We start from the raw sequence: 24395 nt of genomic DNA on the forward strand, positions 1-24395 counted from the left end.
GTTTGGAGAGGATTAGGGATTGCGGTCTGCAGAGTTCCCACGTCTCAGAGCTCGTTCTATGATTTTGGGTTATTGTCAGATCACTGTATGTGCTCTGACCGCTATGTCCATTGTAGTACTGAATTGCCTTTCATAACAGTACAGGAAGCCCAAAGTACTAATGATTCCCAATAGAGGGAAAAAAGAAGTTCTGAGACCATTTTTTTTTCTTTGCACTGTGTTTTGCCTTTTTTTTCCCCTAGACATTTGGGTGGTTCAGGACACAGGTGTGGACATGGACATTCAGGGTCTGTGCTCTTCAATGGATAATCTCGTTATAAATGTGCAAAAGATTCAAGACACTATTGATCAGAAAGCTATGTTGGAACCAAGAATTCCTATTCCTGATTTGTTTTTTGGAGATAGAACTAAGTTTCTGAGTTTCAAAAATAATTGTAAATTATTTCTGGCCTTGAAACCTCGCTCCTCTGGTGATCCAGTTCAACAGGTTTTGATTGTTATTTCTTTTTTGCGTGGCGACCCTCAGGACTGGGCATTTTCTCTTGCGCCAGGAGATCCTGCATTGAGTAATATCGATGCATTTTTCCTGGCGCTCGGATTGCTGTACGACGAACCTAATTCAGTGGATCAGGCAGAGAAAAATTTGCTGGCTCTTTGTCAGGGTCAGGATGAGATAGAGGTATATTGTCAGAAATTTAGAAAGTGGTCCGTGCTCACTCAATGGAATGAATCTGCGCTGGCAGCTATGTTCAGAAAGGGTCTCTCTGAAGCCCTTAAGGATGTCATGGTGGGATTTCCTATGCCTGCTGGTCTGAATGAGTCTATGTCTTTGGCCATTCAGATCGGTCGACGCTTGCGTGAGCGTAAATCTGTGCACCATTTGGCGGTATTACCTGAGCTTAAACCTGAGCCTATGCAGTGCGATAGGACTTTGACCAGAGTTAAACGGCAAGAACACAGACATCTGAATGGGCTGTGTTTCTACTGTGGTGATTCCACTCATGCTATCTCTGATTGTCCTAAGCGCACTAAGCGGTTCGCTAGGTCTGCCACCATTGGTACAGTACAGTCAAAATTTCTTCTGTCCGTTACCTTGATCTGCTCTTTGTCATCGTATTCTGTCATGGCATTTGTGGATTCAGGCGCTGCCCTGAATTTGATGGACTTGGAATATGCTAAGCGTTGTGGGTTTCTCTTAGAGCCCTTGCAGTGTCCTATTCCATTGAGAGGAATTGATGCCACGCCTTTGGCCAAGAATAAGCCTCAATACTGGACCCAGCTGACCATGTGCATGGCTCCTGCACATCAGGAGGTTATTCGCTTTCTGGTGTTGCATAATCTGCATGATGTGGTCGTGTTGGGGTTGCCATGGCTACAAGCCCATAATCCAGTATTAGATTGGAAATCCATGTCGGTGTCCAGCTGGGGTTGTCAGGGGGTACATGGTGATGTTCCATTTCTGTCAATTTCGTCATCCACCCCTTCTGAGGTTCCAGAGTTCTTGTCTGATTACCGGGATGTATTTGATGAGCCTAAGTCCGATGCCCTACCTCCGCATAGGGATTGTGATTGTGCTATCAATTTGATTCCTGGTAGTAAATTCCCAAAAGGTCGACTGTTTAATTTATGCGTGCCTGAGCACGCCGCTATGCGCAGTTATGTGAAGGAATCCCTGGAGAAGGGGCATATTCGCCCGTCATCGTCACCATTAGGAGCAGGGATCTTTTTTGTAGCCAAGAAGGATGGTTCGCTGAGACCTTGTATAGATTACCGCCTTCTAAATAAGATCACGGTTAAATTTCAGTACCCCTTGCCATCGTGATCTGATTTGTTTGCTCGGATTAAGGGGGCTAGTTGGTTCACCAAGATAGATCTTCGTGGTGCGTACAATCTGGTGCGAATCAGGCGAGGAGATGAATGGAAAACTGCATTTAATACACCCGAGGGTCATTTTGAGTATCTAGTGATGCCATTCGGACTAGCCAATGCCCCATCAGTGTTTCAGTCCTTTATGCATGACATCTTCCGAGAGTACCTGGATAAATTCCTGATTGTGTACTTGGATGACATTTTGATCTTCTCGGATGATTGGGAGTCTCATGTGAAGCAGGTCAGAACGGTGTTTCAGGTCCTGCGTGCTAATTCTTTGTTTGTGAAGGGATCAAAGTGTCTCTTTGGTGTGCAGAAGGTTTCATTTTTGGGGTTCATCTTTTCCCCTTCTACTATCGAGATGGATCCTGTTAAGGTCCAAGCCATCCATGATTGGACTCAGCCGACATCTCTGAAAAGTCTGCAAAAGTTCCTGGGCTTTGCTAATTTTTATCGTCGCTTCATCTGCAATTTTTCTAGTATTGCCAAACCATTGACCGATTTGACCAAGAAGGGTGCTGATTTGGTCAATTGGTCTTCTGCTGCTGTGGAAGCTTTTCAAGACTTGAAGCGTCGTTTTTCTTCTGCCCCTGTGTTGTGTCAACCAGATGTTTCTCTTCCGTTCCAGGTCGAGGTTGATGCTTCTGAGATTGGAGCAGGGGCTGTTTTGTCGCAGAGAGGTTCTGATTGCTCAGTGATGAAACCATGCGCTTTTTTTTCCAGGAAGTTTTCGCCTGCTGAGCGAAATTATGATGTGGGCAACCGAGAGTTGCTGGCCATGAAGTGGGCATTCGAGGAGTGGCGTCATTGGCTTGAAGGAGCTAAGCATCGCGTGGTGGTATTGACTGATCATAAGAACTTGACTTATCTTGAGTCTGCTAAGTGGTTGAATCCTAGACAGGCTCGTTGGTCGCTGTTTTTTGCCCGTTTTGACTTTGTCAAAACCTTCCGGGCTCTAAAAATGTGAAGGCGGATGCTCTGTCTAGGAGTTTTGTGCCCGACTCTCCGGGTTTGTCTGAGCCGGCGGGTATCCTCAAGGAAGGAGTAATTGTGTCTGCCATCTCCCCTGATTTGCGGCGGGTGCTGCAAAAATTTCAGGCTAATAAACCTGATCGTTGTCCAGCGGAGAGACTGTTTGTCCCTGATAGGTGGACCAATAAAGTTATCTCTAAGGTTCATTGTTCGGTGTTGGCTGGTCATCCTGGAATCTTTGGTACCAGAGAGTTGGTGGCTAGATCCTTTTGGTGGCCGTCTCTGTCGCGGGATGTGCGTGTTTTTGTGCAGTCCTGTGGGATTTGTGCTCGGGCTAAGCCCTGCTGTTCTCGTGCCAGTGGGTTGCTTTTGCCCTTGCCGGACCCGAAGAGGCCTTGGACACATATCTCTATGGATTTTATTTCTGATCTTCCCGTTTCTCAAAAGATGTCAGTCATTTGGGTGGTCTGTGATCGCTTTTCTAAGATGGTCCATCTGGTACCCTTGTCTAAATTGCCTTCCTCCTCTGATTTGGTGCCATTGTTCTTCCAGCATGTGGTTCGTTTACATGGCATTCCAGAGAATATCGTTTCTGACAGAGGTTCCCAGTTTGTTTCAAGGTTTTTGCGAGCCTTTTGTGGTAGGATGGGCATTGACTTGTCTTTTTCCTCGGCTTTCCATCCTCAGACTAATGGCCAGACTGAACGAACCAATCAGACCTTGGAAACATATCTGAGATGCTTTGTTTCTGACGATCAGGATGACTGGGTGTCCTTTTTGCCTTTGGCTGAGTTCGCCCTTAATAATCGGGCCAGCTCGGCTACCTTGGTTTCGCCATTTTTCTGCAATTCTGGGTTCCATCCTCGTTTCTCTTCAGGACAGGTTGAGTCTTCGGACTGTCCTGGTGTGGATACTGTGGTGGACAGGTTGCAGCAGATTTGGACTCATGTAGTGGACAATTTGACCTTGTCCCAGGAGAAGGCTCAACGTTTCGCTAATTGCAGACGCCGTGTGGGTCCCCGACTTCGTGTTGGGGATCTGGTTTGGTTATCTTCTCGTCATATTCCTATGAAGGTTTCCTCTCCTAAGTTTAAACCTCGTTTCATTGGTCCGTATAGGATTTCTGAGGTTCTTAATCCTGTGTCTTTTCGTCTGACCCTTCCAGATTCTTTTTCCATACATAACGTATTCCATAGGTCATTGTTGCGGAGATACGTGGCACCTATGGTTCCATCTGTTGATCCTCCTTCCCCGGTTTTGGTGGAGGGGGAATTGGAGTATATTGTGGAGAAGATTTTGGATTCTCGTGTTTCTAGACGGAAACTCCAGTATCTGGTTAAATGGAAGGGTTATGCTCAGGAAGATAATTCCTGGGTTTTTGCCTCTGATGTCCATGCTCCCGATCTTGTTCGTGCCTTTCATGTGGCTCATCCTGGTCGGCCTGGGGGCTCTGGTGAGGGTTCGGTGACCCCTCCTCAAGGGGGGGGTACTGTTGTGAATTCTGTGGCAGAGCTCCCTCCTGTGGTCACAAGTGGTACTTCGGCTGATTCTCTCTGTGAGCTTCTGTTGGTGGAGGGAAGTGGTACTGCGGCTTCTGAGTTTCCTCCCTCAGGTGATCTGGTGAGGTCGTTAGGTGCTTCTCTACTTAACTCCACCTAATGCTTTGATCCTGGCTTCCTGTCAATGTTCCAGTGTTGGACTTGCTTTTCCCTGGATCATTCCTGTGGCCTGCTGCTCTGCATAGCTAAGTTCTTCTTTGCTATTTGTTTGCTATTTTTTCTGTCCAGCTTGTCTAATTTGTTGCTGGAAGCTCTGGGACGCAAAGGGTGTACCTCCGTGCCGTTAGTTCGGTACGGAGGGTCTTTTTGCCCCCTTTGCGTGGTTTTCTTTAGGGTTTTGTGTAGACCGCAAAGTTACCTTTTCTATCCTCGATCTGTTAAGAAAGTCGGGCCTCACTTTGCTGAATCTATTTCATCTCTACGTTTGTCTTTTCATCTTAACTCACAGTCATTATACAGGTCCTTCTCAAAAAATTAGCATATAGTGTTAAATTTCATTATTTACCATAATGTAATGATTACAATTAAACTTTCATATATTATAGATTCATTATCCACCAACTGAAATTTGTCAGGTCTTTTATTGTTTTAATACTGATGATTTTGGCATACAACTCCTGATAACCCAAAAAACCTGTCTCAAAAAATTAGCATATCAAGAAAAGGTTCTCTAAACGACCTATTACCCTAATCTTCTGAATCAACTAATTAACTCTAAACACATGCAAAAGATACCTGAGGCTTTTATAAACTCCCTGCCTGGTTCATTACTCAAAACCCCCATCATGGGTAAGACTAGCGACCTGACAGATGTCAAGAAGGCCATCATTGACACCCTCAAGCAAGAGGGTAAGACCCAGAAAGAAATTTCTCAACAAATAGGCTGTTCCCAGAGTGCTGTATCAAGGCACCTCAATGGTAAGTCTGTTGGAAGGAAACAATGTGGCAGAAAACGCTGTACAACGAGAAGAGGAGACCGGACCCTGAGGAAGATTGTGGAGAAGGACCGATTCCAGACCTTGGGGAACCTGAGGAAGCAGGCGTGTGCAGGAAATGGGCTACAGGTGCCGCATTCCCCAGGTAAAGCCACTTTTGAACCATAAACAGCGGCAGAGGCGCCTGACCTGGGCTACTGAGAAGCAGCACTGGACTGTTGCTAAGTGGTCCCAAGTACTTTTTTCTGATGAAAGCAAATTTTGCATGTCATTCGGAAATCAAGGTGCCAGAGTCTGGAGGAAGACTGGGGAGAAGGAAATGCCAAAATGCCTGAAGTCCAGTGTCAAGTACCCACAGTCAGTGATGGTGTGGGGTGCCATGTCAGCTGCTGGTGTTGGTCCACTGTGTTTCATCAAGGGCAGGGTCAATGCAGCTAGCTATCAGGAGATTTTGGAGCACTTCATGCTTTCATCGGCTGAAATGCTTTATGGAGATGAAGATTTCATTTTTCAGCACGACCTGGCACCTGCTCACAGTGCCAAAACCACTGGTAAATGGTTTACTGACCATGGTATTACTGTGCTCAATTGGCCTGCCAACTCTCCTGACCTGAACCCCATAGAGAATCTGTGGGATATTGTGAAGAGAAAGTTGAGAGACGCAAGACCCAACACTCTGGATGAGCTGAAGGCTGCTATTGAAGCATCCTGGGCCTCCATAACATCTCAGCAGTGTCACAGGCTGATTGCCTCCATGCCACGCCGCATTGAAGCAGTCATTTCTGCCAAAGGATTCCCGACCAAGTATTGAGTGCATAATTGAACATTATTATTTGATGGTTTTTTTGTTTGTTATTAAAAAACACTTTTTTTTGATTGGATGGGTGAAATATGCTAATTTTTTGAGACAGGTTTTTTGGGTTATCAGGAGTTGTATGCCAAAATCATCAGTATTTAAACAATAAAAGACCTGACAAATTTCAGTTGGTGGATAATGAATCTATAATATATGAAAGTTTAATTGTAATCATTACATTATGGTAAATAATTAAATTTAACACTATATGCTAATTTTTTGAGAAGGACCTGTATGTGGGGGCTGCCTTTTCCTTTGGGGTATTTCTCTGAGGCAAGGTAGGCTTATTTTCTATCTTCAGGCTAGCTAGTTTCTCAGGCTGTGCCGAGTTGCATAGGCAGAGTTAGGCGCAATCCACGGCTGCCTCTAGTGTTGTTTGGAGAGGATTAGGGATTGCGGTCTGCAGAGTTCCCACGTCTCAGAGCTCGTTCTATGATTTTGGGTTATTGTCAGATCACTGTATGTGCTCTGACCGCTATGTCCATTGTAGTACTGAATTGCCTTTCATAACATATTACCTCCTTCTCAGGCTATAAACATGTGACCCTGCCATTGGCTTGCCCTCTGCTGGTTATGAAAATTGCGCAGGATCCCACGCCATTTTTTCAGAGAAATAATCTTTTATTAATTAAATACATGTACAGTAATTTGCAAACACACTGTACTAATTGTATATGTCATCATATGTCATATGTTAAGACTGTTGGAAGACCATTCCCGGTGACTACCTCTTGAAGCTCATCAAGAGAATGCCAAGAGTGTGCAAAGCAGTCATCAAAGCAAAAGGTGGCTACTTTGAAGAACCTGGAATATAAGACATATTTTCAGTAGTTTCACACTTTTTTGTTAAGTATATAATTCCACATGTGTTAATTCATAGTTTTGATGCCTTCAGTGTGAATTTACCATTTTCATAGTCATGAAAATACAGAAAAATCTTTAAATGAGAAGGTGTGTCCAAACTTTTGGTCTGTGCTGTATATGTGTGCCACTGACATCTATATATCTATGTGTTCTATGTGTATATATCTATTCTCTGTATTCTATTCTAACCTGTGATTTTACTGTATGCGGCACATGAATTACTGGCTTTTCTTTATCTATGTGTCTTTGTGTTTTGACGAATATTTCCTTTGAAAATGATGTGTAAATGACATAGAGAATTTCTGGATGTAAAATCTCATGTTAAAATTGCATTGCAGTTGGACAGCAATCGCACTGCATTCAGATGTAAATCGGGTGCTAGTTATGATACATTGGATTGTACTCGCATGACACTCGCATTACACTTGTGCGACTCGTTATGGAGACTCAGACCGATTTTTCATACGTTTAGTGTGACTCCGGTCTTAGAGTGCGGCTGTCCCGCCCAGTCACCAGCCGCACCAGAACAGTTACATGCATTAGTTTAATGATTGCTGGTTCTCAGTCAGACATTCTCCAATAAGATGTGATTCAGCGTTGTCCGTGTGCTGTTATGAGGCGTCACATAGTGAGGATAGGGTTTGCCTTCTATAGAAAAGCAAATGTAACCTGTAACTAAGGAGACCGGGATTGTGCAATGTGAATGAAAGAACGGCGACAGCTTTGTAAACTGGTTATAAGGGGGAGTTCCAGCTGAAATGCAGTCACATGTACTGATGTTCATTTCTTTTCCAGGCATAAATCACCTTTTAATACTAAGCTAACATCGGACACAGAGACACATGGGACTTGTTTCACCGCAAACTACAAGCAGATAAAAAAGCCCAAAAGACAATTACCAAGCACCATGGAGAAGGACAGCTTTACAAAGGGAAGATATTACAGGTATTTCTGTTCCCGGAACATTCAAGGGGTGTACTAAGTTACCAAGTTATTCCCTAACGTTAACTTATCAGGGGACTGACTTCTGGGACTGGTCCAAAGAAAGGAGCTGTACTGAGTCATGTCTAGATGAAGCGGAGGACGAGCCGGTGCACCTCTGCTCCATTCACTTATTACAGAAGTGCCAGAGGTAGCTGAGCCTGTCAGTTTTCAAAAGAACAGAAAATATTTTTTGAATTCAAAGAAACAAACTTTCCAACAAAATAAAGATGCAGCTCACGGCCACCAAATCCACAATCATCAAGTACAACTTTTAGGCTATGTGCACACGTTGCGGATTTGACGCTGCGGATCTGAGCAGTTTTCCATGCGTTGTACAGTACCATGTAAACGTATGGAAAACAAAATCGGAAGTGCACATGCTGCGGAAAAAAACGTGCGGAAGCGCAGCTGTGTTTTTTCTGCAGCATGCCAGTTCATTGTGCGGATTCCGCAGCGGTTTACACCTGCTCCTCAATAGGAATCCGCAGGTGTAAAACCGCAGGTGGAATCCGCACAAAAACTGCACAAAAACCGCGGTAAATCCGCAGTGCAGAAAAATCCGCACGCCAATCCGCAACGTGTGCACATAGCCTTATAATTAGAAGCATTCACCTTGCATTAGTTTCAATAATTCAGACCATTAGTGAATTCTAATCTAGGACAGCAATGATTCCCAATCGTACTAGAGACACTTATACTTTTTACTTTTAATTGTTCTTATACATTTTATAAATTGCTGTTTAGATAAATTTAACAAACTCCTTCAAAATACTCCTGATTGTACTTAAATGTACCCGGTATAGAACAGGGAGTAACTTATTGATTGCTGGGAGTCTGACTGCTGGGACCACCACCAATCCTGAAATCTGGGCTCTGCAGAGCGCCTTCTGAATGTAGCGGCGGTCCCGCAGGCACACCACAACTCTATATATTCTCTATTGGACTGCCAGCAATTGAACAGCCCAATATTCGGCTATCTCTGGTAGTCCCATAGAGAATGAATAGAGCAGAGATGTCCTGTCCTCGGCTACATCAGGTGGTCTCATAGAGAATTAATGGCTATGTGTTAAGCATGCTCATCCTTCGCCCCATTCAGACTGTGCTCTGATTAGTCCCGTTCTGAGGATTGGTGGGAATCCCAATGGTTGGGCCGCACACATCAGTTAAGTAATCCCTTATGCTACTGATAAGGGATAACTTGTACCACCCATTAAGAGTTCATTTTCCATATGTTCCCATGCTGGGCTTTATGTACATAATTGTGCATGTAGCTAAATTTACCAGCTGCGCCCCTTTATAGACATTCATAAAACTAAATAATATTAAAATTTATGGGATAAATATAGTCCGGTAATTTAGTAAAATAATACATGTAATAGCCAAGGCAACTGTAGAGTTAATAAAAACAAATACTTTTTCCGAATTCCACAATAAACAGCCTGAAAACAGTCTGTAAGTATTGCAATATGTTTCATATGAACCCTGAAGTTACTGCACAGAGGTGTAATGCTGCTAAAGCACACAGAGGCAGCTGCACTCATGTCATGGTGCCTGTACTCATGTCCTGGTGTTACATTGTTTTTGGAATGGGATCCAGCATGTGTAACTTCAGCATTGTGGGAGCGCATTGGATTTCAATTTAGTTCATAGCTGCTTGAAATGAGCCAAAACACAATGAACGGAAGTGGCACCTTTCCTGCTCGCAAGATAGCTTGTGCTGTCACACAGGAAAGTGTCTGAATATAAATTGTATGACATCTGACATTATCATATGAGGGGGTGTTCTACGTAGTTCTCTCAAGTCATTTTCTCTAATAATTTAGCCTTAAAGGGGTTATCCAGCTGTTTTCCCTATGTGACTGATTGTTATGCCCAGCGCCGATTTCTGCTTAGAGACCTCACCTGCTGGTGATTCTGCTGCTTCTTTTCACTTCACGCCAACAGAGCAGCTCTTCTGGTTTGCTTTGTCAACAGGGCGTCACTGGTTTTGTCAGGCTGATTGACAGCCAGCTCCTCGGGGGAGTGGGGAGCCGATCGTCAATCAGCATGACATCAGCAGTGATGCCCCATCACCAGAGAAGAGCCAAAGAGAAGAAGCTGTTCTTCCAACTTGACATTACTGGAAGCCGGAGAGTTGCCGGGAGGAGAGGTCCGTGACCAGTCTGAGCTGGCAGAGATCGGCGCTGGGCAGAACAGACAGGTAGTTAGCAACTATCTGCGTGATAGTTCTAAGCCCCTTAGGGGAAAATAACCAAAGTCATGGATAACCTCTTTAAACCAAGATGTCTGAGGATGACTGATTTTCCGGCATAACCTGCTTGACAACTACATTCAACCACTATTGCTTCACAATATATATGATAGTAGCAGGAAGGCTATGTTCAAACTTTTTTTTCAGGAATTGTTGGAGCAGAAACTGTCCAAAAAGCATTAGGAGTTAAAAAAAAACCCCACAAGTTTTGATTGGAGAGTTTCTGTTCTGAAAACTCCTGAAAAAAACTATGTGAACATAGCTGAAGGGAGCCATTCCCATGATGTACACATATTGGCGTTCCTGGTGGTCTTATGCGTGCAGCTACTGTGCCTGTAGCATCACCCAAGAAAGTGTGTAACTGGCATTCACACTCCGACTTCAGTGACTGTAATCCCAGAAACAGCATTGCAATCACCATGGTTGACATTTCTATGTTGCCCATCTGAGGCACAAGGGGATTTCTCACAAAGGAGAATTCATTTTAATCAGTAGATCTTGGAATAATAATACGTTCCACAATTGGATTTGTTTAAATTAAATGTTCCTGTGCTGAGATAATCTTATAAACGTGTTCCTGCTGGGTACTGTGTAATGGCTGTGTCTGACTGTACAGGAACCATGGTCTAATCATACCACAGCTCCTGGGAAGGGGAGGAAGCAAAAGAGTATACAGACATTACAGCACGGGAGCACAGCTGATTCTTTTTGTGAGGTTAAAAAATTCCCTGCCTGTTTTTAAACAATGTTTTACTTCAAAGAAAGAATCAAAGTAAGAGTTTTTGCAGAGTCGAAAGTAAGAAATGTTTTTTTTTGTGGGGGGTGAATGAAAGTTCTGAATCAAGTATGACCCCAAGGCAGCGGGCATATTGCTGAGGAGTAATGGTAGAAACACATTGGGGGGTGGGGTCAGAACAGTTAATAATTTAAGAAATAGAAGTACAGAGAGGAACATAAAGTGCATGTATACTAATGCCAGAAGCCTCGCCAACAAAATGGACGAATTAGAACTAATGTTGTTGGAGCATAATTATGACATGGTGGGGATATCTGAAACGTGGCTGGATGAGAGCCATGACTGGGCTGTTAACTTGCAGGGCTATAGCCTGTTCAGATATGACCGTACAGATAAGCGAGGGGGAGGGGTGTGTCTATATGTAAAATCATCCTTAAAACCCATCCTGCGCGATAATATAGGTGAATTTAATGAAAATGTAGAATCCCTGTGGGTGGAGATAAGGGGAGGGGGAAAAAATAATAAATTACTGATAGGGGTTTGTTATAAATCTCCAAAAATAATGGAAGCAATGGAGAATATCCTCGTAAAGCAAATAGATGAAGCTGCGACTCAAGGAGAAGTCATTATTATGGGGGACTTCAACTACCCTGAAATAGATTGGGGAACAGAAACCTGCAGTTCCAGCAAAGGTAATCGGTTTTTGACAATTATGAGAGACAATTACCTTTCACAACTGGTTCAGGACCCAACAAGAAGGGGGGCACTGCTAGACCTAATATTAACCAACAGGCCAGACCGCATATCAAATATAAGGGTTGGGGGTCACTTGGGAAATAGCGATCACAAAATAATAAGTTTTCATGTATCCTTTAAAAAGATGTGTAGTAGAGGGGTTACAAGGACACTAAACTTCAGGAGGGCAAATTTCCAACGGATGAGAGAGGATCTTGGTGCAATTAACTGGGACGATATCCTGAGACACAAAAATACACAAAGAAAATGGGAGACGTTTATTAGCATCCTGGATAGGACCTGTGCACAGTGTTATGCTGTGCTATCAGGCAACACAGTGTGCAGTAATCAGCGCACATACAGTGATATGGCAATAACCCAAAAACAATAGAACAAGCTCTGAGACGTGGAATCTCTGCAGACTGCAATACCTGAACCTATCCTCACACAACTAAAAGCAGCAGTGGATTGCGCCTAACACTACCTATGCAACTCGGCACTGCCTGAGGAGCTGACTAGCCTGAAGATAGAAATACAAGCCTGACTTGCCTCAGAGAAATACCCCAAAGGAATAGGCAGCCCCCCACATATAATGACTGTTAGCAAGATGAAAAGACAAAACGTAGGAATGAAATAGATTCAGCAAAGTGAGGCCCGATATTCTAGACAGAGCGAGGATAGCAAAGAGAACTATGCAGTCTACAAAAAACCCTAAAGCAGAACCACGCAAAGGGGGGCAAAAAGACCCACCGTGCCGAACTAACGGCACGGCGGTGCACCCTTTGCGTCTCAGAGCTTCCAGCAAAAGAGAATAGCACAGCTGGACAGAAAAAACGGAAACAAAAACAAAGTAACACTTATCTAGCAGAGCAGCAGGCCACAGGAAAGATGCAGTAGCTCAGATCCAACACTGGAACATTGACAAGGAGCAAGGAAGACAGACTCAGGTGGAGTTAAATAGCAAGGCAGCCAACGAGCTCACCAAAACACCTGAGGGAGGAAGCCCAGAGGCTGCAATACCACTTGTGACCACAGGAGTGAATTCAGCCACAGAATTCACAACAGCACAGTATATACCGTATGGGAATAAACATACTAGAAATAGGAGGAAACCAATATGGCTAAATAGAGCTGTAAGGGGCGCAATAAGTGACAAAAAGAAAGCATTTAGAGAATTAAAGGAAGTAGGTAGTGAGGATGCATTAAATAAATACAGAAAATTAAATAAATTCTGTAAAAAGCAAATCAAGGCAGCAAAGATTGAGACAGAGAGACTCATTGCCGGAGAGAGTAAAAATAATCCTAAAATATTCTTTAACTACATAAATAGTAAGAAACTAAAAAATGATAGTGTTGGCCCCCTTAAAAATAGTCTGGGTGAGATGGTGGATGAGGATGAGGAAAAAGCAAATATGCTAAATGACTTTTTTTCATCAGTATTTACACAAGAAAATCCCATGGCAGACAAAATGTCTAGTGATAAAAATTCCCAATTAAATGTCACCTGCTTAACCAAGCAGGAAGTGCGGCGGCGTCTAAAAATCACTAAAATTGACAAATCTCCGGGTCCGGATGGGATACACCCTCGAGTACTGCAGGAATTAAGTACAGTCATTGATAGACCATTATTTTTAATCTTTAAAGACTCCATAATAAAAGGGTCTGTGCCGCAGGACTGGCGTATAGCAAATGTGGTGCCAATATTCAAAAAGGGAACAAAAACTGAACTCGGAAATTATAGGCCAGTAAGCTTAACCTCTACTGTGGGTAAAATCCTGGAGGGCATTCTAAGGGACGCTATACTGGAGTATCTGAAGAGGAATAACCTCATGACCCAGTATCAGCACGGGTTTACTAGGGACCGTTCATGTCAGACTAATTTGATCAGTTTCTATGAAGAGGTAAGTTCCGGATTGGACCAAGGGAACCCAGTGGATGTAGTGTATATGGACTTTTCAAAAGCTTTTGATACGGTGCCACACAAAAGGTTGATACATAAAATGAGAATAATGGGGATAGGGGAAAATATGTGCAAATGGGTTGAGAGCTGGCTGAGGGATAGGAAACAAAGGGTGGTTATTAATGGAGCACACTCAGACTGGGTAGCGGTTAGCAGTGGGGTACCACAGGGGTCAGTATTGGGCCCTCTACTTTTTAACATATTTATTAATGACCTTGTAGGGGGCATTCAGAGTAGAATTTCAATATTTGCAGATGACACTAAACTCTGCAGGGTAATCAATACAGAGGAGGACAATTTTATATTACAGGATGATTTATGTAAACTAGAAGCTTGGGCTGATAAATGGCAAATGAGCTTTAATGGGGATAAATGTAAGGTCATGCACTTGGGTAGAAGTAATAAGATGTATAATTATGTGCTTAATTCTAAAACTCTGGGCAAAACCGTCAATGAAAAAGACCTGGGTATATGGGTGGATGACAAACTTAAATTCAGTGGCCAGTGTCAGGCAGCGGCTACAAAGGCAAATAAAATAATGGGATGCATTAAAAGAGGCATAGATGCTCATGAGGAGAATATAATTTTACCTCTATATAGTGACCTCTAGTCACTAGTTCGACCACACTTAGAATACTGTGCACAGTTCTGGTCTCCGGTGTTTAAGAAAGACATAGCTGAACTGGAGCGGGTGCAGAGAAGAGCGACCAAGGTTATTAGAGGACTGGGGGGTCTGCAATACCAAGATAGGTTATTACACTTGGGGCTATTTAGTTTGGAAAAACGAAGACTAAGGGGTGATCTTATTTTAATGTATAAATATATGAGGGGACAGTACAAAGACCTTTCTGATGATCTTTTTAATCATAGACCTGAAACAGGGACAAGGGGGCATCCTCTGCGGTTGGAGGAAAAAAGGTTTAAGCATAATAACAGACGCGGATTCTTTACTGTAAGAGCAGTGAGACTATGGAACTCTCTGCCGTATGATGTTGTAATGAGTGATTCATTACTTAAATTTAAGAGGGGACTGGATACCTTTCTGGAAAAGTATAATGTTACAGGGTATATACACTAGATTCCTTGATAGGGCGTTGATCCAGGGAACTAGTCTGATTGCCATATGTGGAGTCGGGAAGGAATTTTTTTCCCCAATGTGGAGCTTACTCTTTGCCACATGCGTTTTTTTTGCCTTCCTCTGGATCAACATGTTCGGGCATGTTAGGTTAGGCTATGGGTTGAACTAGATGGACATATAGTCTTCCTTCAACCTTAATAACTATGTAACTATGTAACTATGTAACATACGGAAATGGCAATGTTGGGCATAAGTACAGTAGGTTAGTAGAGGGAGGAAGCACAAGTAGTTTGGTTTTTAACCGGTTCAGTTTCAGATAGAGGGAAGACATAATGTTGGAGATAGCGGTAAGACAATTACTGGTGTTTTGTAATAATGCAGGCGTGATGTCAGGAGTAGAGGTGTATAATTGTGTGTCATCAGCATAGAGATGGTACTGGAAACTAAATCTACTGATTGTTTGTCTAATAGGGGCAGTACACAAAGAGAAGAGGAGGGGGCCTAGGACTGATCCTTGAGGAACCCCAGCAGTAAGGGGAAGGTGAGAGGAGGAGGAACCAGCAAAAGATACAGTGAAAGAGCGGTCAGAAAGATAGGAGGACGGTGTCCTTGAGGTCGATGGAGTGGACCACAGTGAGGAGGAGTTTATGATCCACAGTGTTGAATGCTGCAGAGAGATCCAGGAGAATTAGCATGGAGTAGTGACCATTAGATTTAGCTGTTAGTAGATCATTAGAGACTTTAGTCAGGGTTGTTTCAGTAAAGTGTAAGGAGCGGAAACCCTATTGTAGATAGTCAAGAAAAGGGTGTTCTGAAAACTAGATTAGACGGGAGTGGACCTAGGGTTCCAGGAATTTAGAGATGAAGGGAAGATTAGAGTCAGTTCTATAGTTAGCGTTAGGTGATCATGCCAATTGCCACAATACTGTGATTCGCTGCAGCATATGAACAAAGACAGGGGTGGGTGGAAAGACAGCGACATAGAGCTAGCACCAAACCCGCTGTGGGGAAATAAAGCTCCAAAAGTTTTTTCAACAAGCCTTTGGTATAAAGAAATAGGCACTGGCAGAAACACTTTATTATGAATTACACTCATAATAAAAAAAACTTCATCCCAATGTAATCTGCTTTAATTCAAATGCATTTCAAGTGTCTATTATAGAGAATTCCTGTTTATATTAATTATTCCTAAGCTATAAATATTTTTTCTATTTTTATCTTGCAATAAATCTAATATAGAATTACTTAATTTCCAATATTCATAGAAGCCCCCTGTCTGTATTTTAGTGCACATGGATGTCATATATGGGGTTCCGTGCTCGGTGCCAGAGCCTTGAGCTACTAATTAAAAGCAGTTTATAGCTGAATGCAGATCCAACCATTTATTACATGGCTGGTTGTCCCAGTGTAATCTGATGATAACATATGACTGCATGGGGTAAAGAAACCGGAGCAAATTCTGTTTTAAAATAGGTTCTTCTCTTGTTAAATATATCATTGTATGTTTGACCAGAGTTAGACAAGGCTCTAATGCGATGTCAATTTGTGGTGTTTGAGGGAAGTTAATACAGTCATGGCCAAAAGTGTTAAAACCTTGAAATCGTTCCTAAAAATTATGTATTTCTCCCACAAAATTATTGCAATTACACATGTATTGCTATACACATGTTTATTCCCTTTGTGTGTATTGGAACAGCACAAAAAAAAACTGAAAAAGAAGGCAAATTGGACATAATTTCACACAAAGCCTCCAAAATGGGCTTTTCCAAAATTCTGGGTAAACAACATTGTTTCAGCATGTGATGCTCGTTCAAACTCACCTGCGGCATATAACAGGTGTGGGCAATATGAAAATCACACCTGAAACCAGATAAAAATGGGAGACGTTGACTCAATCCGTGTGTACCACACTAAGCATGGGGAACAGAAAGAGAGAACGGTCTGAGGACTCCAGAGATATTGATGTTCCTTTGTCCACAGTGTGCAACATTATCAAGACGTTTACAACATATGACACTGTAGCTAATCTCCCTGGACGTGGACGGCAGAGAAAAATTGATGCAATGCAGTATAGTCTGGATGGTGGATAATCAGCCCTAGTCAAGTTCCAAAGAAATTCTAGCTGTCTTGCAGGCATAGGATGCATCAGAATGAAATTAAAAGCTATGGCAGGAGACCTAGGAGGACCCATCTGCTGACGCAGACACATAAAAAGCTATACTGAAATTTGCCAAAATATATGTGAGTAAACCAAAATCCTTCTGGAAAAGTGTCTCGTGGACAGATGAATATCACTGAGAGAGAAAAAACAGCCATACTTGCAATATCATGTCCTGACACAAATGCACAAACAGGATGCAGCGGGTCCACCAAGATAAAAGCAGGGGCAGCACAGGTGCAAAATACTGAAAACAAGCCACTAACTAACCCACCAAACATCTGTGGGGCGGCTGCAATTGCACACCTGTGCTGCCTCTGCTTTTGCTTTTATCTTGGGAGACCTCCTGCATCCTGCTTGTGCATTTGTGTTAGCACATGATATTGCAAATATGGCAGGTTTTTTTTCTCTCAGTGACATCGTTAATTTTCTTTTCCTCTTTCAGTAAATTTTTTTGTGGACAGATGAGACCAAGATAGAGCTGTTTGGTAATCTACATCAGTCTACTGTTTACCAAAAATGGAATGAGGCTTATAAAGAAAATAAAATAAAACCTACAGTCAAATATGGTGGAGGTTCACAGATGTTTTTTTTTTGCTGCCTCTGGCACTGGGTTCCTTGACTGTGTTCAAGGCATCATGAAGTATGAAGACTACCAAAGAATTTTGGGTCGCAATGCCGTGCCCAATTTCAGAAAGCTGGGTTTGCATCCTAGGTCATGAGCCTTCCAGCAGCACAATGACCCTAAACATATTTCAAGAAGAACCAGAAATGGATGGAAACAAAGCGCTTTGGTTCTGAAGTAGCCAGCAATGAGTAAAGATCTTAATTCCATTGAACACCTATGGAGAGATCTTAAAATTGCTGTTGGGAAAGGGCATTCTTCAAATATTAGAGACTTAGAGCAGTTTGCAAAAGAAGAGTGGTCCAAAATTCCAGTTGAAAGGTGTTAGAAATTTGATGGGTATAGGAAGCGATTGATAGCAGTTATTTATCCCAAAGAGTGTGCAACCAAAATTTAAGTAAGGGGTGCCAACAATTTTTGTGGTCTTGTGTGAAACTATGTCCAATTTGCCTTTTTTTTCTCTGTGTTTTTGTGATGTTCCAATTCACACAAAGGAAATAAACATGTGTATAAGCAAACATGCAATTGCAATACTTTTCTGAGAGAAATACTGGATTTTCTGGAACAATTTCAAGGGTGCCGACACTTTCGACCATGACTGAATGTCCTCCAAACTCCTACCATGACATGTAGAGTTAATCAATGTCCTATAGTATATCAATCAATCCGATACTGATACATAGTTGCCACTGTATGTACATAGCAGAATACAAGAGAAGAAATAAGATTTATAAAGTAACAAAGTTTATATTATGGTTCGGAAAAAAGGTCAGTGAGGTCATAATATAATATTTTTTTCTTCAACACAGCATTTAAATGGATGGCAGAAACACAGCTCTACCGGTCACCATTCATCTTCTTGCCAACCCAGGTGACTCTGCAGTTTTTCGGCAGGCAGTCAAGCGAATTCTTCAGGGACTGTGCATGGATATTCAACTTATTCTGGTGTCTGATCGAGCAGCCCCAATACAATACTATGAATATCGAAAGAGAAGATTTGAATTTCCTGGGATTTCGGTGATACTCTTTCTCCGTGAAGACCTAGGTGAAGAAAGGATCTCACTTTTGCAAAGCTTTTTCCAGCTACCCCCATGGGATCATGTGAACACAGGGTTTAGTCAAGGACCATCGCAATCATCATGCCAAACTAGTGATGACTTTTACTCTCTGGATGTGCATATGCCCGTGTGGGGAATAAGACAGGTGCACTATGGCACAGAGATTTTGAGAGTTACTCTATATTGTGATTTTGATAACTATGAGGACTCAGTAAGACTTTATGAAATGATTCTGGGGATGGAAGCGACCAGCCAAAAAATTGGATTCTGCTTCTTTGCCTTGCATTCTACAAAGAACACGTGTATACAATTTTCCTTAAAACAGTTGCCGCCTGGGGTGTGTGCCCAAGTAAAACATGCCTGTGCCCTGCAGTTCATGATACAAGCGATAGGACAGCTGGTTCCCTTGCTGCCTTACCCTTGTGTGCCAATCAGTGACATGAGATGGCAAACCCAAGACTATGATGGAAACAAAATCTTGCTTTTGGTAATGAATTCTGTTTCAACCATTTGCATAGTTTAAGCCTCATTTACATCCCTATACATGATTTCTGTGCTTTTGTTTTTTTTTCTGGCAAAGAAAAATGGTCACATTTTTTTTTGAAAACCCAGTGCTTTCAGAGCTCAAATAATGCAAAATAATGCAAAGAAAACAAGTTCATAATAATTTAGAAACAACAATACTAATGTTGTAACTCAGGAAGAGTTCAGAAATCAATATTTTGTGGAATAACCATGATTTTTAATCACAGCTTTCATGCGTCTTGGCATGCTTTCCGCCAGTCTTTCACACTGCTTCTGGTGCAAAAATTTAAGCAGTTAGGCTACGTTCACATTAGCGTTGCGCCGCTGTTGCGTCGGCGACGCAGCGGCGACGCAGCGGCGACGCGCCCCTATGTTTAACATAGGGGACGCGTGCGTTTTTTGGGTGGCGTTTTTCGCCACGTGCGTCGTTTCCGACGCTAGCGTCGGACGCAAGAAAATGCAACAAGTTGCATTTTCTGTGCGTCCGATTTTTGTCAAAAACGACGCACGCGTCGCAAAACGCGTGCGTTTTTGCGCGCGTTTGCGCGCGTTTTAACATGCGTCGCGCGTTGCGTCGCCGACGCAGGGCGGCGCAACGCTAATGTGAACGTAGCCTTATTCATTGTTTGATGGCTTGTGACGATCCATCATCCTCTTGATTACATTCCAAAGGTTTTCAATGGGGTTCAGGTCTGGAGATGGGGCTGCCCATGACAAGGTTTTGATGTGGAGGTCTCTTAATTTTTGCCAGAGCTGTATATGTGTGTTTTGAGGAATATTTCCTTTGAAAACAATGTGTAAATGACATAGAGAATTGCAGTATGTAAAAGCTCATGTTAAAATCGCACTGCATTCAGATGTAAATCGGATACTAAGTGTGAGAAATCGGATTGTTTGTATCGCATTACACTCGTGCGACTCTCGGCAGGGAGACTCATCCGATTTTTCATATGCTTAGTGTGACTCCAGCCTAAAGAATAGAGTGGGCCATACACATGAGGCAGGCAGCTATCTTTCCTCTGAAAGAGGCTTATCTCCCTTGAAAATAAACAGACCTTCTCTCCCCCAACATTGTCTGATTGGAGCCCCTCCCTCCACTTGTACAATTTTAATTTTTTTAATTTTACTCATTTATATAGCACCATTAATTCCACAGTGCTTTACAAACATCACTGGCACTGTCCCTATTAGGGTTCACAATCTAGAATATCAAACAATCATCCAGATCCCTCGGAAAATATTTAGTTAATTTCATCTAATACGTATAGGGGAGACATTCATGCCCCCTATTAATTTATTTGTAATTAATTCTTTCCATTAAATGGTCTTTAGTAACTTAAAGGGAATCTGTTACCAGGTCTTTGCTACTGCATTTGAGAGCAGTATGATATTTAGTGGCATGTAAAAGTTTGGGCACCCCTGGACAAAATTACTATTGTGAACAGCTAAGCAAGTTGAAGATGAAATGATCTCTAAAGATAAAGATGACACATTTCTGTTACATTTTAGGGAAAAAACAATATATATATTTTAATATTTTACATTTTAAAAATTACAAAAAGAAAAATGGGCACCCTGCAAGGTTAGTACCTAGTAGCACCCCCTTTTGACAGTATCACTGTCAGTTTCCCCCCCAGTGCTTCTGGGATGCAGTTACTGACAGCTCAGACGTCCAATCCGGTACAGGGACGTGCTGAAGCTGTCAGTACTTTGATTGACAGCTTGACCATCCAATTTGATACAGGAGCATACTGAGCTGTCAGTGTGTTGATTGACAGCTCGACTATCCAATCTGAGGCTAGGAGGTGTCGTCAGTCTCCAAGTGTTTATTATCCTGGTGATTGCTATGCTACTTAACTGAGCTGCTTCTCCCAGCCCTCTGCCAGACGTACATTCAGCTAATGAGGTTTGTGCTTCCTGTGCCTTGAGTTTTTTCATGCTTGATCTTTTGTTGCCTGACCTTGAACTTTGTTCTGACCATCCGACTGTTTAACTCTTTCTGCTCTGATCCGTTATCCTCCTGGTATTCTGACCTCTGAACTTTTCCTGACCACGCTTTTGTCTCTTCCGTCTGTTTATGATGAACCCTCCTGGCTTCTGACCTTGGACTCCTTGACCGCTCTGACTCACGGCTTGGCCGGGAGAAGTGACTAGCGTCACAATCAAAGCTTGTAAATGCTTTTTGTCGCCAGCCAAGAGTCTTTCAATTCTAATTTGAGGGATTTTCATCCATTCTTCCTTGGAAAATTCTTCCAGTTCTGTGAGATTCCTGGGTCGTCTTGCATGCACTGCTATTTTGAGATCACAGATTTTCTATAATGTTCAGGTCAGGAGACTGTGAGGGTCATTGTAAAACCTTCAGCTTGCGGATTTTGAGGTAGTCTATTGTGGATTTTGATGTGTATTTAGTAAGATCATATCTATTCGTAGAAGCCTTTTTCTTTTCATCTTCAACTTTTTTACAGATAGTGTTATGCTTGCATCAAGAATTTGTTGAAATTTCATTGAATCCATTCTTCACAACGCCAAAGCAGGAATGGTCCACCCCCATGTTTAATGGTTGGCAAGATATTCTTTTCCTGAAATTCTGTTCCCTTTTTTCTCCATACATATCTTTGATCATTGTAGCCAAACAGCCCTATTTTAACCTCATTGGTCCACAGGACTTGTTTCCAATATGCATCAGGCTTGTTTAGATGTTCTTTTGCATAGTTCTGATTCTGAATTTTATGGTGAGGATACAGGAGAGATTTTCTTCTGGTAACCCTTCCATGTAGGCCATATTTGTACAGGTGTCTCTGAACAGTAGAAGAATGTACCACAACTCCAGAGTCTGATAAATCTTTCTGAAGGTCTTTTGCAATCAAGCGAGAGTACTGATTTGCCTCTCTAGCAATCCCTCAGCAGCTCACTGAAATTATCCTTGGTCTTCCAGACCTTATCTTGACGTCCACTGTTCCTGATAACTGCTATTTCTTAATTACATTTCAAACTGAGGAAAGGGCAACTTGAAAACACTTTTCTATCTTCTTAAAGATTTCTCCTGCTTTGTGGGCCTCCACCATTTTCAGAGTGATAGGCAGCTACGTAGAAGAATCCATGGCTGTTGTTTTTGTCACAAGTTTAGAGGAGGCTGGGTTTTTATAAAGCTATTAAATTTGGATCACCTGGCCTTTCCTAATGATGATAGTGAAAAAGCCATAACCCTAACATGCTAAATAAGACCTGAATCCTTGGTCAAAGTTGTCTGAGCACACAAATCTCCAAAGGTGCCCAAACTTTTGCATCAGCCTATTTTCCTTTTGGTAATTTTTTAAAATGATAAAAAATAGATATTTTTGGGGGGAGGAGGGCTAAAATACGAAGAAAATGTGTCATCTTTAACCCCTTTCTGACATCGGACGTACTATCCCGTCGAGGTGGGGTGGGCCCCCATGACAATGGACGGGATAGTACGTCCAGCGTGATCGGCGGCTCTCACGGGGGGAGCGCCGCCGATCGCGGCCGGGTGTCAGCTGCCTATCGCAGCTGACATCCGGCACTATGTGCCAGGAGCGGTCACGGACCGCCCCCGGCACATTAACCCCTGGCACACCGCGATGAAAGATGATCGCGATGTGCCGGCGGTGCAGGGAAGCATCGCGCAGGGAGGGGGCTCCCTGCGGGCTTCCCTGAGCCCCCCGCAGCAATGCGATGTGATCGCGTTGCTGCGAGGGTCTTACCTCCCTCCCTGCCAGCTCGAGCCCCGGATCCAAGATGGCCGCGGATCCGGGTCCTGCAGGGAGGAAGGTGGCTTCACAGAGCCTGCTCAGAGCAGGCACTGTGAAGCAGCCTGCACTCCTATCAGATCGGTGATCTGACAGAGTGCTGTGCAAACTGTCAGATCACCGATCTGTGATGTCCCCCCTGGGACAAAGTAAAAAAGTAAAAAAAATTTTTTCCAAATGTGTAAAAAAAATAATAAAAAAAAATATTCCAAAATAATGAAAAAAAAAAAAATATTATTCCCATAAATATATTTCTTTATCTAAATAAAAAAAACAAACAATAAAAGTACATATATTTAGTATCGCTGCGTCCGTAACGGCCCGACCTATAAAACTGGCCCACTAGTTAACCCCTTCAGTAAACACCGTAAGGAAAAAAAAAAAAACGAGGCAAAAAACAATGCTTTATTATCATACTGCCGAACAAAAAGTGGAATAACACGCGATCAAAAAGACAGATATAAATAACCATGGTACCGCTGAAAACGTCATCTTGTCCCGCAAAAAACGAGCTGTGAAACAGCATCATCAGCAAAAAAAAAAAAAAGTTATAGTCCTGAGAATAAAGCGATGCAAAAATAATTGTTTTTTCTATAGAATAGTTTTTATTGTATAAAAGTGCCAAAACACAAAAAAAATGATATAAATGAGGTGTCGCTGTAATCGTACTGACCCGAAGAATAAAACTGCTTTATCAATTTTACCAAACGCGGAACGGTATAAACGCCTCCCCCAAAAGAAATTAATGAATAGCTGGTTCTTGGTCATTCTGCCTCACAAAAATCGGAATAAAAAGCAATCAAAAAATGTCACGTGCCCGAAAATGTTACCAATAAAAATGTCAACTCGTCCCGCAAAAAACAAGACCTCACATGACTCTGTGGACCAAAATATGGAAAAATTATAGCTCTCAAAATGTGGTAACGCAAAATATATTTTTTGCAACAAAAAAAGCGTCTTTCAGTGTGTGACGGCTGCCAATCATAAAAATCCGCTAAAAAACCCACTATAAAAGTAAATCAAACCCCCCTTCATCACCCCCTTAGTTAGGGAAAAATTAAAAAAATGTATTTATTTCCATTTTCCCATTAGGGTTAGGGTTAGGGCTAGGGTTAGGGTTAGGGCTAGGGTTAGGGCTAGGGTTAGGGCTAGGGTTAGGGTTAGGGCTAGGGTTAAGGCTACAGTTAGGGTTGGGGCTAAAGTTACAGTTAGGGTTTAGATTACATTTACAGTTGGGAATAGGGTTGGGATTAGGGTTAGGGGTGTGTCAGGGTTAGAGGTGTGGTTAGGGTTACTGATGGGATTAGGGTTCGGGGTGTGTTTGGATTAGGGTTTCAGTTATAATTGTGGGGTTTCCACTGTTTAGGCACATCAGGGGCTCTCCAAACGCGACATGGCGTCCGATCTCAATTCCAGCCAATTCTGCGTTGAAAAGGTAAAACAGTGCTTCTTCCCTTCCGAGC

The 24395-nt window shown here is 42.6% G+C and overlaps 1 protein-coding gene across 4 annotated transcripts in view; it reads left to right on the forward strand.

Annotated features, from left to right (window-relative positions):
- FAM124B (family with sequence similarity 124 member B) overlaps positions 1-24395 on the forward strand; it is a 65336-nt gene that overhangs the window by 35841 nt on the left and 5100 nt on the right. For 2 of the 4 annotated variants that reach the window (XM_069727645.1, XM_069727642.1), the window contains 2 exons: positions 7851-8000; positions 18392-19127. In XM_069727645.1, coding sequence (XP_069583746.1) covers positions 18399-19127 — 729 coding nt within the window. In that variant the 5' untranslated portion in view covers positions 7851-8000; positions 18392-18398. Of the gene's footprint in view, positions 1-7850; positions 8001-15270; positions 15341-18391; positions 19128-24395 lie in introns of all 4 variants that reach the window. The other 2 variants (XM_069727644.1, XR_011312495.1) reach the window with 2 other exon arrangements.

Source organism: Ranitomeya imitator, chromosome 5, assembly GCF_032444005.1.
Source record: "Ranitomeya imitator isolate aRanImi1 chromosome 5, aRanImi1.pri, whole genome shotgun sequence".
NCBI classification, from domain to species: domain Eukaryota; kingdom Metazoa; phylum Chordata; class Amphibia; order Anura; family Dendrobatidae; genus Ranitomeya; species Ranitomeya imitator.